Source organism: Aspergillus pseudotamarii, assembly GCF_009193445.1.
Source record: "Aspergillus pseudotamarii strain CBS 117625 unplaced genomic scaffold BDV38scaffold_81, whole genome shotgun sequence".
In the NCBI taxonomy this organism is placed as follows: Eukaryota; Fungi; Ascomycota; class Eurotiomycetes; order Eurotiales; family Aspergillaceae; genus Aspergillus; species Aspergillus pseudotamarii.
Window position 1 is genome coordinate 75,150 of NW_022475095.1, and position 16,500 is coordinate 91,649.

Sequence of the window (16,500 nt, forward strand, 5' to 3'; positions counted from 1 at the left end):
TAAAGTCGCAGGATTCTATTCCATCCCTAATCGAACTGTTTCAATCGACTTCATTCTAGTGCAGCCATTCGGCCCTTCGCTTACGTTGCTTTTTAGTACTAACTCACCATGACCGAACCAGAGGATGTTGAAGAAGACCTGTTTGCAGATCTGTATGGCGCTTCAGTTTACCGGAATTCATCTTACCAGAACTTGTCTAATGTCTTGATAGGTACGATGCGGATGAGGCCGCGAACCAACCAATTTCAACCGTTGAAGCTCCGATTACCTCGGAGCCTACAGCTTCGGTCCTCCCGACTCAGTCGGCTGGCCTTCCTACAACACATGTCTCCGAAGCCCCTCATATCGAAACGGAAGACATCCGCGGTGTACACCAACAACTTCTACAGGATGGAGTTCACCAACATGGCACAGGCAATTTAGACTCTGGATTCGCCAGTACTACCACTCCTATGTCGGGGGAAACAGAGCACCACGGAACCGGGATTAAAGAAGATGGGTAAGTAATAGCTTCTTTTGCTAGGGATGTTTTGAAGTTTTTATATGCTTGTTGGGGATTGGAACGACCGCTCGAATTGGCTTGGTCATCCTACTAGCGTCACACGATTTCCCTTTGTTAATATCTGGCCATTTGGGAGCGATGGCATATTGGAGGGCCCACAATGCCCTTTTCTTTTTATTTATTGTCACTTTACCGCTCTGTATAAGGATGAGCTCGTGTGAGCTGGTGAAGGCGATGGTGGCTATGCTGATATCTGGGTGGGCTTCTACACATGTGACTGCTTGGTACAGTGGAGAAAGTGATGAAATCCTTCGGCCTGCATCCAGGTCTTTCTCCAATGGAAAACCAAACATACTTGCTAGAGAAAACAAGGTTATGGCCAATCTTCGATAGAGAGTCTTTAGACCCTCGTCAGGCTTAGCTATGGAGAGCAATTTGGTGGGGACAAATTCTACCTCTGGCATCTTGAGGGACAAAGTGGGAATATATGTCAACGGCACAACGTCGATGTGACAATTGCGGAAAGACAAACTTCGAACCCCTGTCTCTACGAGCCATTGTCGCGAGCGACTATAGTACAGCCGATGCTATATAGCTTCTTGTCGAGATATCTTGATAGTGCAGAGAGGAGAACAGAACAAGAGTAGGTGCCTTGGCTTTGGGGTTACGAACAGTTTACCTAGCTTCGGACTATTAGACAGGCAGAGTTCCTTGGTCAGAGAAGAGAAAGAGAGAAAGAGAAACAATTGACTTATTCCGCCTGAGATGCTTCAGCTTGTGGTCTTTGTTTTCACCACCGCATACCTCCCGGACCTGAGGAATTGTCTTCCGTTTGACCTTCAGTCCACTGGATCGTTTAGTAAACCAGTGGATTATTGACTAGAGGTTGATTGTCACCATGAGCCTTCCAGCCAGTCGCAGCCCCCGTCGGTGTATATGCATGTCACAGACTGACGAACCATCCTGAAGCGACCATGAAAAAAAGAAGCAAGAAGAAAAAGGAGAGAGAAAGAGACAAAACAAAAAAAATTACTCCCCTACACATTTCTTGCAATGGTTTTCTCCGTTTCTCAACTCAAATTAGTGCCTGTCAATATGGTATCGATTCTCAGTTCATAAGCTCTTACATCGCAATAGCCGTCTATCAACAATGCTGTCCTTGTTCTCAGGGGGCACAGAGCGCCAGCCTGGCACCAGCCAATATTGAAGCCTTACTTGCCTTTTTCTTCTTGTTTATTCATTTTGTTCTTCTCTCATCTCCTATGGCTTTTCTATTTATCTATCTCTTTTACTGTTAGTAACTGAGACCGAGACACTCATACTAATAATGCCTGCGTTAAATAGGAAGATGTTTATTGGCGGTCTCAACTGGGAAACAACTGACCGTATGTACCTCCAAGATCCGTTGGTAGCCATCCAAGCACAGCTGTCAGCAATCTAACTTGGCGATTAGAATCCCTAAAGGACTACTTTTCTCAGTTCGGAGAGGTACAGGAATGCACTGTGATGCGAGACAGCGCTACAGGTCGCTCTAGGGGGTTTGGTTTCTTAACTTTTAGGGACCCTAAGACCGTCAATACTGTCATGGTCAAGGAGCATTACTTGGATGGAAAAATCGTGAGTCATGCATCTCATATCCTTTCAATTTTTGAAACAAAGCATAAGCTTATATGGTTTCAAGATCGATCCGAAGCGTGCAATACCTCGTGACGAACAAGAAAAGACAAGCAAAATCTTCGTTGGTGGCGTCAGCCAAGAAGCTAACGAGCAAGACTTCAAACAATTTTTCATGCAATTCGGTCGTGTGGTCGATGCTACTTTGATGATCGATAAGGACACTGGTCGGCCTCGTGGCTTTGGCTTTGTGACGTTTGACAGCGAGGCTGCTGTTGAAGCAGCACTCTCACGTCCTTTAGAGATACTCGGTAAACCTATTGAGGTCAAGAAGGCCCAACCACGCGGTAATTTGCGGGACGAAGAGGATCGCAGGAACCGCCGTGGTAGAGACGGTTTCCGTGAGGGAGCTCAAATTGGTAGCGATGGTTCTCAACAACAAGGCTCTCAAGGGCCGGCCGGCATGCCCGGTGGCTTGACTCCACAGATGATGGCGCAGTATTGGCAACGGATGCAGCAATATTTTGCTTTGATGCAGCAACAGATGGCTGTTGCCGCTCAGGGTCAAGGCATGGGCGCAATGGGTATGGGTGGAATGAACCCAGCTATGATGCAACAAATGCAGATGAAGCAGATGCAACAGATGCAAATGGGCAGTAATCAACAACAGGGAAGCATGAGTCCTCCATCACAGAGTCAGACGCCTCAAATGCAGAATATGATGAATCCCGCCATTATGCAGCAGATGCAGCAGATGCAAAATCAAGGTCAAGGAGGACAGATGGGGAATGCTATGAACATGGGGAGCACTAGTCCTGGAAACGTGAACATGAGTGGAAATTATTCAGGACCTCGGGGAGGCCCAGGCTACAACGCCCATGAGCAGATTGCCTTTGAACAACAGAAATATGAACAGCAGCAGGCTCGTCGGGCCATGGAAAACCGGGCGTTCTCTCCCTATCAACAGGGCGGTCCAACTTCCTGGGAAGGTATGTACGATGAAGTGCCCCAGCCCAACATCCCCACGGGACCGCAAGCCATGAATCGAGCTGGCAGTATGGGACGTGGTATGTATTTGGTAGAATTCGAATCGTCTGCTTGTTAAATACCCCTTTGTCATCTGACTGCTAACTCTGTTTCAGGACCGACGCCGCAGCCTCAGAGTGCCGCACCAGCCAACGCTCCAACTGGGCCCAAAAATGCTGGAAAACCTGGAGCCAATTACCGAGGTGGGGGTCGTGGAGGTCATCGTGGCTTTCATCCCTATGCTCGTGGCTAAACTGATGCGCTTCTTCTACTCGGATGTTGTCATTCTGGCCTTCTTTGTATGAGCTGAATCCTTTCGGCAGCAACTTCTCAGTTACCTAATCTTCTTTTCAAATTTTTGCTTTTGTAAGTTACGGCACACCATGATGCCGTGTGTTGAGCTAAGGGTCTCACGAAATTGGTGATGTGTTCAATGTATTTATTCAATGATGCTGCTCTTGTCTCCTTCATCAAAATGCTGCCGACTACATGCTTAATCCTTCCCCAGGAAAGGAAAAGAAGATGAGAGGGGGGGGAACGAAAGAATGGAACGGAAGACAGGTAAAGAGACATAACAAGCGTACGGCCGTCGCTGTCATCGAGATATGGAGGACATTGGTATCATGATGTATTGCCTATCCCATTTGTGCTAGTTTGTGGACAGCCAATATGCAATTGGGATTAGAGACAAATGAAAAGACTAGCATAGAAGGGAGGCTATAGTTCAGCGAACCGTGAAACTATAGGGCTCACTTGTTACTAAAATTACCATAAATTTCACCTCACTACAATGCACCATTGGCATGTTAACGCAACAGTTGGATGGGGTGCCAGCTACAGGATCTCTCTGTTTGAGGTTCACATTAAATCCTTCGTCCGTGTCCTAATATAAGGAGGCCCAGCTATTTTATCCTCTAGAAGATCACCAGAGATATATCATATCTAATGCAATGTTATTATCTTAGGCGCGGGAGGCTGTCTTATAAGGGAGAGTAATGTGCAAGTATTGGTTGGTTATGACAGATTGTGAGGCTGATATCGACACGTATTCAAGCATATATATATATATGCGAAAATTGGGTTGGGGGGGTGCAAAACATGGTACATACAGTGGAGACAGGAGTAATATCAAATCCGCTAAATTCAGTTGTCTGGCAAGAATAGTTTTCTATGGACACAGGGAAATGGTTAAGAGTAGAATAAGAAATACTGCAGAAGGCAATGTACCATGAATTACTTCCATGATATAATGGCTCAATAGGCGAAGCCATAACCAGGAGCGGTAGGCTTACGACCATCCGGGGAACCACGACTGTCACGGGTATGCCGGCTTTCTCGACTAAGACTTCGACCATGTTGACTTTCATGATAGCCAGGAGGATCCACCAAACGGTCTGTGCTTCCTGTAGGGCTTGATCGTGACTTTGGATCGTAGTGGTCCCGATAGGGTTCGTAGGGGCCAGTGAAGTTAAACTTGCTCATCTCTGTGTACTCTTTGCGGGGTGGATTCTCCATAAGGAGCGACTCCCGCGCATCCAAAGGAGTCAAATCGTCGATATCACGGTTCATTTTTTCTGAGTAGAACGCCGGTTGTTAGCATACCGAATAGCCCAAAAAGCTCATTCAACTTACTGGCTTCTCTTCTCCGTTTCGCATGGGGGTTTTCTCGAACACAAAGAATGATGGCGTTAGCAGCAATTAGGATGGCCAAGATGCCTGTGAGGCCAGACTGCACAACGATAAGGACAATACCCGTCACAGTCTTAGTAGTCTGCGAAAGACCAAGTTCCTCAACAAAGATCAACACGCAAGCAACAGATAATACACGGACCACCTGAATGCTGATATTAATCCACTGGCTCGACTTTGCAACATATGGCCGGTACCATAGCAAAAGTGCTAGCATGAGAGCTTCAACAATGAGTTGACCCGCGGACTGAACGAGGCCATGACCATTGCCCGCCGCGATGATTACACCCTTAACAAACATGTACACGATCGCAGGAACAAAAAGCCACCAGTAATCCTTCTTGTAGTTGTCGTAAAAAAGGCTGTACTTCCGCCAGGTCTCTTTATCCTCGTACAAGCCAGAGGCGTCGCCTTGAGACGCCTTATATTTACGAGCCACATACCAGATTCGGAGACCAAAAAAGATCAGGATACCAGTAAATATGACAAGCGTGACAACGGCCAATACTTTCGCGGCCCACGAATCACCACCGGTGAGCTGGTAGACGCAATATAAGACCCAAATCCCATAGAGAAGAAGAATCAGGTTGGTAATAGTCCTGGCCAACAAGCCCCAGTAATCCTTGCGAAAGTTCGTGAGCTTTGCAGGGAATGATCCATACAAAGCCCATAACTCAAGGATAACTTTAAGCAGTAGAATGCCCACCGTAATAGCAGCTATAACAATAGCAAATATCAGCAGGCATGTCATGAATATGTTCGCTTGAGGGATGGTAAGCTGCTCCGCCCAAGCCTCTATACCAGAGACAACCTTTTTGACTGTATCATCACTAGACTCTTCGCTAGATGTCGAATTCGCACTATAAGAAGTTGAAACATCACGTATACTCAAGTCGGCAGCGCCTACAATCAAATTGAACCCTCGCTTGACTTTAGAACTTGTGTCCGTCGACGATCCATTTGAAAACTCGAGTGTAGCATTGCGAAGGAAGTCGTAGCTGTTCTCCGTGAGGTTTCCGCCGGTCGACTTTCGGAAGTTATCGATAGACTGCTGCATTTGACCCCATGGGATTAAACCGGTGCTAAAGGCAAAATTTTTCGTGAAGCTGCGATACACTGCTGGGTAGTTGACACTGAGCATGCCGTTTGTAGCCATGCTATGGAACCATCCCATGACATCACCAAACCCCGGACTAGAAGAGGCTGCCCCGGGATGACCGGCAGCGCCTATGACAGACAGACCGCTCATTGCCAGAGCGGCACCTGCTACACCGGCGGCTGCATAAGTGACGCTTGGCATTTGTGCAGACTTTCCGTTCGACAACTGTGTTTCAATGCAAGCAATGTCGTGGACATCATCCTTGGACTTCAGCTCCAGTTTCACTTGCCCATCCAAGTCGGGTATAGCAAAGGCAATCGCGGGAATCTGGCTAGCAAACGACTCTGGAATTTGTTGCGAACCAGTCGCTTGAAAGACGCCGGAGGGGACTTTGTCGAGAAGAAACAAGTCAGTGTCATAGGCAGGAAAGTTTCCGCTGTAAAAAAACGTACCAGGACAAAGTTCCTCGACATGATTCTCCGAGCCACAAGGGTCGAATGATTTGCTATATATTTCATTTCCGTATGCATAAACCGACAGAGATGCGGTAACGTTCTGCTGTTTTTCATTTGTTCCGGCCACGTCGAAGACTACCACTCTCGTGGAACGTGTATAAGTGACGTCCAACTTTTGAACCTGTATTTCTGCGTCCGTCAAACAGGTTGAAATGCCATTTGTGCTAAGCGTGTCCGCTGCGAGGACATGCACGGGGGACAGCCCCAAGGCAATTAAGGTAAAATGTGATATAGGAACCCGCATTTCGGCAAGAACAATCGTTCTAAGACTCAAGTTCAAAGTGCCAACATTAAACGTGTTGTTCGGGTGTTGTTTCTCACAAGCACAGAATTCCAATTCAAGAGATAGGCGACCAAGACGAATTTTTGAAAGCGATTAAAATGATCAAAGGTGGTGCAAACTTCAAGCGATCGAGCTGATAGCAACCGGACCGGCCGAGAATCAGAAATGTCACAGGGTCAACCCGTGTAGAATAGAAACAATCGTATATAAAAATATTTCGAAGAAAGCAATCGCAACGTAAGAATAAAGAGCATCAAAGACGGGGAGAGAGGGATTGGAGAGAAGGAGGGGAAGGTCGAGCAAGAAAAGTTGAGAGGATTTCAAAAGAGAGGCATGCACAAGGCAAGCGTTAGGACCACTCAGTCCTCTCGCTCACTCGGTCTCTTGTAGCTCACCTTTCCTCGACCTCAAGAGACACGGCAGGGAAGAGAAGAGCTGTATAGACTATGAGGAGAAAGAGTAAAAGAAAATAGGTTAAAAGAAACAATAGCAGCTCGCGGATGGATCCCGAAAAAAAGGAGTCGTAAGGGAGCGTGTGAAGTGAATGAGAGGCAAAACAGACGGAAAGAGGCAAAAAGCAGCGCAAAATCAGCAGCACGATTTGTATGCCAAACGAGTGATGATGGAGAAGAAGAGTAGAAGGAGGGGAGGATATGCAAATCAATCAGTCGATCAGTGATAGAAGAGAAGCCATCTTCTTCAGGGTGTCTGGCTGATCGGTACTCCAGTACAGGTATACGCACAGTGCGGGCCAATCTCCCTCCCGAATAGCTGGTACCAGAACTCACTAGTAAGAAGTGGTACCCGTTACCTTACCGAGAATGCCTAATAATAATTAAAGGGACAGTATCAAGTGGTTAGTTCTTCGTCGTAGGGTTCGAGACTCTGACACCTTGCCCCTGAATTGTCTCAAGATCTGTCCCACCACGACCATTGATTGGCCCAGTGCCCGGCTCAGGAACGGCCCAAGAATGGCGCCGTCTGGAGCCGTCTAGACTCTAGACCTCTTTATGGGGCCACTGATATGGTGGTATCACAGTACTTCTTACCAAGGTAAATAAAGGTAATTTTACGTAGTACTGCTTCTGTATGTCAAATAGATTCCAACATTTCCAGCGTGCGCGTGCAGACTTTTCCTTTCTTTACTTTTGTATCTGAACGATCCATTTATAGCTATTTTCCAAATAACCTAGAACTTCACCCTCTACCATAATTCATGATACAACTACAGAGTACGGAGTACTATGGGATGGATTTGCTGCACATAATTTTATTTTTCATTCAAAATCATTAAAAGAGAAATGAGAGAGAAAAGCAAAGAGATTAGATCTTAAGATGATTTATACATTCTAGCCGTACCACTAGCTAGTTATTAAACAGGAGTCCTTGCAAACATTGAATGAAAAGACAGAGGGAAAAAAAAAAATTACATGAACCACGCACACACGGCAAACACCGTGCTGACTTGCCCGCCACTGACCACACGCCACAGGAGACTGGCTACGCCACAGTTAAGGTTACTGATGTCAATTATACCCGTATATAAGAACACTAGGAGCTTCTTTCTCTTTGTCCTTAAGGGGGTACAACTTTAGAGCAAGAGTTTGAATTGCCGCCGTTTCTCTTAATCCACTAGACTCGGCTAGATGGACATGATCTTTTTCAAAGAGGTAATTTCCATCTGTAATTCTTCATCATTACCGTCCCTCTCTCTTTCAGAAATGCATTAGAAGGGGATGCCGAACGGATCGAGTGGGGGTAAAGGCCTGGAGCCTGGAGCACCAAGCAATCAATCTGCGTCGGTGGGCTAGCATGTGTCAGATTAGCTTCTGAAGTCTGGATGCGTGCTACTACTCACTATGTAAGTACTCTGTACTGGATTGTACTCAACCCCCACCCGCTTACCGAGTGGTATCTCCCTGGGTGCTGTAAACACCTCGTGCCCCGTACTGAAATGTATACCACATACCACAGAGCACAAAGCTTGCTTACCTAACTAAACGAGTCTCTTTCCTCCCATGATAGAACGTCAGAGAATAACTTCCAGGTACCCTCACGCACAACCGATATACTGGACACTGTTGTTCACTACGTTTATTATCTGTCATCTCCAACCGAATCCTGCTCTTAGACAGTTCCGTCACCTGCACCTTCCAGCTCCCTGAATCTCACACAACATACGAGGCTATAAGGACACGAGCCAAAACACCATGTAGTTAGTGCCAAATCTTGGTATGAATGTTTGATGTATTGTCGACCAGATTCACTATTAACCCTAGAGAACCATTGATGAGGATGGTAGTACCCGCAATCTATCATTGAATATAACGGCCATAGAAAGTCCCACAAGAACAGATTTCCTAGGTACTACCTGTCACTTGCTCATTAATCTAGGAATAGGCATCTGCTTCCGGGGTTCAACCTCGCCGCTAAAAGAAACTGGTAGAGCCGGTTCTCAGCATTAGAGCTATGTCGCATTGTATACATTGCGGATATATATATGTAGTATCATACTCTCACCTAAAGGCAAGAGACTAGTGAACTAGTGCCTCTATTAGGTCTAAGCAGTACTTGATAGACAGCTATCACAGGTAAGTTAGTATGTCTACATACTAACCAACTAAATATGATAGTATGCAGCTATTTCGTCCTCCTAGATAGTATACGTCGATAAGGAGCACCTATGTAGGTATATTGAGCTCACTTCACAGTTAACTTAAAGTTCTGGCAGAACGCTAACTCGCATTGTCCTACTATTGTAACAACACTAGAAAGTGAGATACACTGTGTGGAAGAGTATTATAGCGTATACAGTTCATTCACGCAAGCAAGACCAACAATACTATTACACACGCTAGGTTTTCGATTCAAAGACAAAGGAGACAGTCGACACCCGCTCCGGCGACCTCAGCAAGCTCCCCCCATGAGCGTAACTGAACGGAAGGTGGTACCAACTTCCAAAGGGACTAAGGTGTCCAAATCATTCAACCTGGAACATGGCACATTATGGTCGATAGGTAACCGAAGGGCTTCCGTACCTGCGGTGGTTATCATGGCAAAAGAGCATGAGATAGAGAGCAACGGCGGTAATTAAACAAGCCTATCAGCCTGTTTGTCTCCATGGAATAGGGAAATGCGCCAAACAGAGATAACTTGAAGGACGGTGATGTCTCTGCTCAAGTGGGACACAGGGAGGTTCACCAATTAGATCTCGCCCAGGAAAATATTACACTGAAGTATATCCAGAGTGTAAGCTGGCGCTACAGGCGACAAGTATGTCACAGTAAGGATGAGATTATCCAAGATTCCAGATGAGTGGGGCGGGTAGGTTGTAATGCACATTCATTTACGTCCTTGCTTCTCTTGCATTTCCCGCATCGCAGCCCTAGCACTCCGGCTGCCTCCCAGCTTAGGACCCCGCGATGCCTCGGTTTTCACGGTCTTGGGGTTTTTCACTCGCGTTACCCGACGACGTGACTGAATGGCATCGAGGAAGTCTCTTCGGAACTGTTCGGCGACTCTGTCATCGGCAGCTTGGTCGTCTCCCGCTGCCGCTGTTTCATGTTCCGGTTCCTCATATACATCCACTACGAAAAATGTTATTTTCTTTGTTAGAGTCGGATCGTGTCTGAAGGGATTACAGGAAGGGTTGGAGTACTTACGTTTACTCTCACGTAAAACTTCTTCTACGAGTCGGTCTCTTTCCACATCCTCACTGGTTCGTCGTTTCTGACGACGCCATAGTCTCTCATCCATTCCCATAGGAGCTGCTGTGGAGAGAGAGCCGTCATGCTTGAGATGCTCATATTCATCGTCTCTTGCTAACTTTCTTGTCGCTGCCTCCGTCCGTGCGATATTCTGTAGCTTGGTCTCCTGGCCAAGATCAATCTCGTGGAGTTTACCTAAAGACGCCGGTTCACGTTGAGGATGGTCGGTTGGGGACGGCGCAGCACCAGATTCGCCCACCAAAGGACCATCTGAATCATCTGTCGGGACAGTGTGCTGGTGTCGCTTAGCCATTTCGGTCTCTATATAAGCCATCCTTATCTTGTTAGTTTCTATTACAGACAATACAAGCCTTAGAAGAGGATATGATGCTAGATCGTACATATGTTTGTCAACATCCACCGTCTGTCCAGTATGTGCTGTAAATCGGTCACACATAGCTTGGATTCTCTGCGCCTCGAGTTCCTCCGCTGATCCCGTAGATACGATAGCTTGCTTATCGTTGTTTGCCGACTGTGGAGAGGTAGTAGAAAATCCAATGCCACCCTTGCGAAAGCGATGAAGACGTCGTAGACGAACAGGATCAATAGGGTGCACAGTATCATTGTCTGCTTGGGATTGAGAGGGGGTGGCAGGATCTGAGTCACGGTCATCCCTTTGATTTTCATTGCGGAAATCTTCTAGTGTGTCCTCAGGGCGACGTCGCAAGAACTTTCTTCTCTTTACCGGTCGGAAGAGAGTCTCCGGGTTCGAGGTAGTATTAGTGTCCATCGTTGACTCCAAAGGAGATATGGCGTATGATATCTACCTAGGGAGAGAACAGACGAGCAGTCAAGTGGATAGAGGGGAGAATTTAAGTAAAATATGAGTCCTGCGCTATGAAAAGGTACGTACATGAGAGAGAAATCCGTAGCTTATTCGTAGCAATGGAGATAGGACCTAGTAATGACAGTAGCAGGACAGTGTGTAGGTGATGAAACACACCCGCCCAAGCCTTTTTAAGTTTGGTTCCCGCACACCCTCTATAAACCACCTCCATCACCACCCACGCTTTTAGCCTTGCTGATCACAGAGTTGCCTCGCTGGTCTTACCCAGAACTATTCCTCCCTCTCTAGTTGTCGCCTACGAACCGCTGGGCAATTTTCGCTACTGCTCGAATTGCGGTTCTTCTCCTTTTATTCCGCCATGAACCCATCCATTCCACCTTCGACTGCTGAATACGGTGGAGGTATGTCATCTCTTGAAAATGCATCGCGCAGTGAAGAGCTTTCCTATATGCATACTACCACATAGATCACATCATTTTCAGAGCAGAGCAGAAACTAACGGCTCGCTACGTGCAGATGAGGTTTCAGCTATAGTACTTGATCCTGGGTTTTCAACAACGCGCGCCGGCTTTGCAGGCGAAGACACACCAAAGTCCTTGATCCCAACATATTATGGGAAATACACCTCCGAGGGACAGGAAAGGTTGATTTTTAGTGATGACGTCTTTGTTACCCCGCGCCCTGGCTTGTCCGTTCATAACCCAATGGGTCGAGATGGAATTGTGGAGGATTGGGACATGGCAGAGAAAGTGTGGGAGTATTCTTTTACGTCGCGACTCACGGGCCCTAGACCGGGAAATCCATTCCAAAATGGATTGAACGATATTGCTGATGGAGAGCTTCCCACAGAAATGGAGGGAGTGGAAACTGAGGAGAAGCCTCTCGCGGACAGTCCGCTCTTGATGTCTGAGTGTGGCTGGAACCCTGCGAAAGCGCGTGAAAAGACCATGGAGATCGCTATGGAAAAATGGGGAACACCGGCTTTCTATTTGGCAAGGAACGGTGTTCTGGCAGCGTATGTACCTACCCTTCAACTTAAGCCGTCTGGCATACTCCGCTGCTGACGCTTTAGTCCTCCTTCAGCTTCGCATCTGGGAAAGCTTCCGCCCTTGTTGTTGACGTCGGTGCTTCCAATATCTCCGTAACCCCGGTGCACGATGGAATGATTTTAAAACGTGGAGTTCAGCATTCCCCTCTAGGCGGCGACTACATCTCATCACAAATCCGCGCTCTTCTTAAGACAAACACACCACAACCTATTACTATCACCCCTCATTACCTCATTTCCTCGAAAACTGCTGTCGACGCAGGTCAACCTTCGCAGGCAAAGTACAAGACTTTCCCACCTGAGAAGGCACCGGACGCTTCGTACCGCACCCTGATCGAGGAGCGAACCCTTTCCGAGTTTAAAGAGTGCGTGGTCCAGGTGTGGCCTGGGCCCAATAAGCTCTCCGCAACGGGCCCGAACGGAATCTCGAACGAGGAAGTGGCTAAAAGCAATCCTGGACGGCCATTTGAGTTTCCAGACGGTTACAACCAAGTATTCGGCCTTGATCGCTATAGAGTGGTGGAGTCCTTGTTCGATGCAAAAGCTGCGATCCCAGATCCAGAGTCGCCATTCCCCGCCCCAACGCAAGCTCAGACTGTGCCCGAGTTGATCAAGAACGCACTCAACGGGGTTGATGTTGACATCCGCCCGCATTTGTTAGCTAATGTTGTCGTAACGGGTGCATCCAGCTTACTCCATGGCTTCACCGACCGCCTCAACCAAGAACTTATGCAGACTTACCCGGGACCGCGGGTTAGGATCTCTGCTCCAGGCAACACGGCCGAGCGCAAATTCGGGTCTTGGATTGGCGGAAGCATCCTTGCTAGCTTGGGAACCTTCCATCAAATGTGGATTTCGAAGAAGGAATACGAAGAACATGGCCCGACTATCGTCGAGAAGCGCTGCAAGTAACCTTCAGGCTGTCCTGCTTTACCCATGTTATCCTGCTATGCCCGCACGAGATGTGGTTCGTTAGTTGGATTTTTGTAGTTTTGCGGTTTGATTTTCTTCTCTTCTCTGTTTTGATTTTGATTTAGTTTTTCTAGGCGCTCTTGTACTACTTTGATGGTTTGAGAAAAGAACTTTTCCCATAAGACTAGGCCTGAAAAGCAGCAGGACTTATCTCTTTATATTACATAGTTGGAGAAATAATGCCAAATAACTCAATGTACGGACTGCGTCATTCTAGGCTCTGAATATATATTGGCCCTTTTAGAAAAGAACAGCATATCATAGGTTGCCTTGACAGTGCAACGTTTTTAGTCGTGCTCAAATCGGCTAAGAGTGTAGGGCTCCCACTCATAAGTCTCCAAATAGCATCCCCTACCATCCGGTGGTTGACATGGGAGGTCAGCTGCTACATTGACAGTGATTCACACTCATGCAGCCTAATTATGGAGATGGTACAGATGGTAGAGCTGTTACGGTCGACTGCGTCTCTGCCTTTGCTATATCGTTATCGTGGTTATTGTTGACGCAACATCCTTCGTCTTCCCCCAGTGTCATATGGACCGAAACAACATGGATTCTAGGTTCAACATCACGTCTTGGTTTTAGCGAATATGTATTCCGTGATGGATGTTCCTGTAACCAGGACATTGATCTCTCAAGATCGCTTCTAAAAGGCTCCGTTTGAAGTTCTGCGGACGTCTCAAGCGTTGTTGATGTTGCACGAAATTTGCTGCAAGGCTCATCCTTCCTTCTCTGCGGAGGATGACGGACGGCGCTCTCTTTCTGAATTGTGCCCTCCCAAGAATCAATCACCCTATCTGACTTGAAATGATGCAAGAACTGGTTTAACATAGTTTCACGTTTCGCTGATGCTTGGGCAGTGTAGGTCCGAGTTCGCGGCGGCAAAGGTGGTGGCCCTACTATATCTTGCTGCTCATCCTGCTCGTCTTTCTTCAATGTCCAGAAGCCCTTCAACTGTTCCAAAGAAATGCTCCGGGACCTCAACCTCCTACAAGGGGCTGTAGCGGGTCGATATCCTTTTAATTCAGCATCTTCGCCTTCAACTTTCTTATTAGTAGGTATAGCCCTCGTGAATCTCCTACTCAGGCTCCTTTGAATCCTCGGCACAAGCCTGGTTGGACTAGAGCCATCTGTGACAACATTCACGCATTCCGCTCCATCTGAAATAGCGGTATTCCCTTCGTAGCTCTGAGGGCCATGCAATGCACGAAGATTTGGGGCGCTTTTTCGCGTGACTCTGAGGCGTTCAACCTGCTTAGATAGAGGTGCCTCAGGCCGTGCGTCTATTATATTTGTAAAAAACGGGTCACTGGGCAGTGGCTTTTCTGAGCTCGAGAGGCCTGGGAACATGGCGGATGCCCGCCTCTCGAAGAGTCGTTCTCTGATTGACCTGTCTCGGGGCGGCGCCATCGTAATCCGTGTCAAGGACACCTGCTCTTTGTCAGACATCTAAACGGCTGTGAGAAGGAAAAGTGGGAAAATGGTCAATCTTGTACTTACCGCCTCTTTTCTGCTCGCTACGCCTACACGCCTTTGCAATTCGGTGATCGCCAGACAGAGCTGAGACAATGCAGATTGTAGCGCCACCCCTCGACGGCGGAGTTTCGAAAAGGCTATATTCCAACCCTCTGTATTTGCTAGCATGGCTTTGTAGATGGCTAACAAGTTACTCGGCAGTGGTCCATGTTCTTCTTCAGACTGTCTCAGATATCGCCACAAAACCCCAATCGCCTCCTTTCCCTTTTGCATATCTTTCAGTGCGTCTTCAATGGCGGTAGTGAATCGCTCGATAGCATGTTCGATTTTTTGATTATAGTCAATCATGGTTAGGCGGAAGTTGCGGTCTTGCAGCATTCCATCAAAGACCACTAAATTCTGGAGGGGAAGATTAAGGTATTGAATTCGTGTGCGCACATCAACCTGAATTAAAAGGAAGTCCTCTGTAGACCTTCCAAGAAAGCCATCTAACTCATCCACATGACTTTGAAGGATTTTCAAAACTTCAAAGTCGGACTTAGCGAGCCTCTTAACTAGAAGATGGATACCGAAGGATATTTCAGCGATAAGCTTCCAAAACGGATGATACCTGATACCAGTCAGTCTGCACGTTGACCAGAAAATAGGGAATTGTGCTTTATGAGGGCGTGTTAACTGCTTGCCTTTCTCCGGACCTTTGGCGCCATTTTCGTCCGCACAATCGTTCATATTCGATGCTCTCTAGCAGATCTCTCCGCCGGGATTGTGCATCAAGCCAAACGAACCGTTCGCTTTCAGTGCTTTCGGTGGCTTCAACAATTGATTCTTCGAAAGGTCCTTGTAGTTGAGGAATTGGATGGATCGGTACTCGACTGATGTCGTTGCTATATTCTGACTTATGCTTTGCCCTTGTTTCTGCGTCGGTGGCGGGGGTCCGTTGCTGTTGAGATTTGGAAATGACAGCCATGAATGCTAGATTAGGGTCCAGCAGAGACTCCGTGAGCACGATTATTTGCCAAGCTCTTTAACCTTTCCAATCGTATGCTGGCGCGGGTGGGCTCCGGGGAAATGTGTGTATTTCTATCTGCACATGATACCACAGGCCGCACCCTGGGGCCACTTCTCTATTGAGTAATAAGCTGTATTCCCTACGTCAGGCTCACACGTTCAAACTCCAGAACGCCCGAGAAAGTGCTTTCATGGCCAGGAATAATGGCAAGGGCGGAGAGAAAGGAAGAGAGAGCAGAGTCCAGAGATTGTATGAGAACAACTTGGGTCACTGCGTGTGGTCCAAAGAAGTTGATCTATATATATATAAGCCCTGGTACTACACCTCGCCGGTTAGGAGCTGGGTGCAAATCAACTTTCTCCGCGAATTTCTCAGGCGTATGCAATGCGAGGTGTAACAAGCACAGTAAGTTGGATATTGAACTAATGCAAACTGAGAACATGTACTTCACTCGTGTAATGAAGTGGAAGATAACAAATCAAACGGCATGGGACAAGGTACTAATTGTGCCTTGAAATATTTGGAAATGAAAGAATGAAGGGGCACAAAGGAAAAATTAGATTAGATTAATCACAATGAATAGGTGGGGTTTAGTTAATGAAGAGAGGGTAGTAATGTGCTGCCAGCCTGCCAGCTGTTCCCACAGGGGGGCAAGAGGACGAGATCCCGTTCATTTCAGGGGAAGGACCCAATCATATGTCTTTGCGCAATGG

General features: G+C 47.2%; 5 protein-coding genes across 5 annotated transcripts; 2 read left to right on the plus strand and 3 right to left on the minus strand.

The window, feature by feature from the left end:
* Positions 1 to 108: 108 nt before the first annotated feature.
* On the plus strand, positions 109 to 3,395 carry BDV38DRAFT_287665 (heterogeneous nuclear ribonucleoprotein HRP1; the record flags this gene model as incomplete). Its single annotated transcript, XM_032060916.1, has 6 exons — positions 109 to 152; positions 212 to 499; positions 1,847 to 1,887; positions 1,956 to 2,119; positions 2,184 to 3,183; positions 3,259 to 3,395. The coding sequence occupies 6 exons, from the start codon at positions 109 to 111 to the stop codon at positions 3,393 to 3,395; spliced, it is 1,674 nt and encodes a 557-aa protein (XP_031908588.1).
* Positions 3,396 to 3,953: 558 nt separating this feature from the next.
* Positions 3,954 to 6,689, minus strand: BDV38DRAFT_296962 (transient receptor potential ion channel family protein; the record flags this gene model as incomplete). The annotated part of the gene is made up of 3 exons (XM_032063047.1): positions 3,954 to 4,716; positions 4,775 to 6,319; positions 6,383 to 6,689. The coding sequence occupies 3 exons, from the start codon at positions 6,687 to 6,689 to the stop codon at positions 4,397 to 4,399; spliced, it is 2,172 nt and encodes a 723-aa protein (XP_031908589.1). The 3' UTR covers positions 3,954 to 4,396.
* A 3,257-nt stretch (positions 6,690 to 9,946) lies between these two features.
* BDV38DRAFT_208853 (telomere length and silencing 1 family protein) lies at positions 9,947 to 11,443 on the minus strand. The gene is made up of 3 exons (XM_032052581.1): positions 10,837 to 11,443; positions 10,391 to 10,770; positions 9,947 to 10,315 (listed from the first exon to the last, which is right to left on the minus strand). The coding sequence occupies exons 1-3, from the start codon at positions 11,223 to 11,225 to the stop codon at positions 10,071 to 10,073; spliced, it is 1,014 nt and encodes a 337-aa protein (XP_031908590.1). The 5' UTR covers positions 11,226 to 11,443; the 3' UTR covers positions 9,947 to 10,070.
* Position 11,444: 1 nt separating this feature from the next.
* On the plus strand, positions 11,445 to 13,482 carry BDV38DRAFT_208837 (actin family protein). The gene is made up of 3 exons (XM_032052580.1): positions 11,445 to 11,683; positions 11,799 to 12,297; positions 12,366 to 13,482. Exons 1-3 carry the CDS (start codon positions 11,641 to 11,643, stop codon positions 13,240 to 13,242), a joined length of 1,419 nt encoding a protein of 472 aa, XP_031908591.1. The 5' UTR covers positions 11,445 to 11,640; the 3' UTR covers positions 13,243 to 13,482.
* A 32-nt stretch (positions 13,483 to 13,514) lies between these two features.
* Positions 13,515 to 15,867, minus strand: BDV38DRAFT_208896 (uncharacterized protein). Its single transcript, XM_032052582.1, has 3 exons — positions 15,462 to 15,867; positions 14,803 to 15,388; positions 13,515 to 14,733 (listed from the first exon to the last, which is right to left on the minus strand). Exons 1-3 carry the CDS (start codon positions 15,743 to 15,745, stop codon positions 13,723 to 13,725), a joined length of 1,881 nt encoding a protein of 626 aa, XP_031908592.1. The 5' UTR covers positions 15,746 to 15,867; the 3' UTR covers positions 13,515 to 13,722.
* Between the last annotated feature and the right edge of the window lie 633 nt (positions 15,868 to 16,500).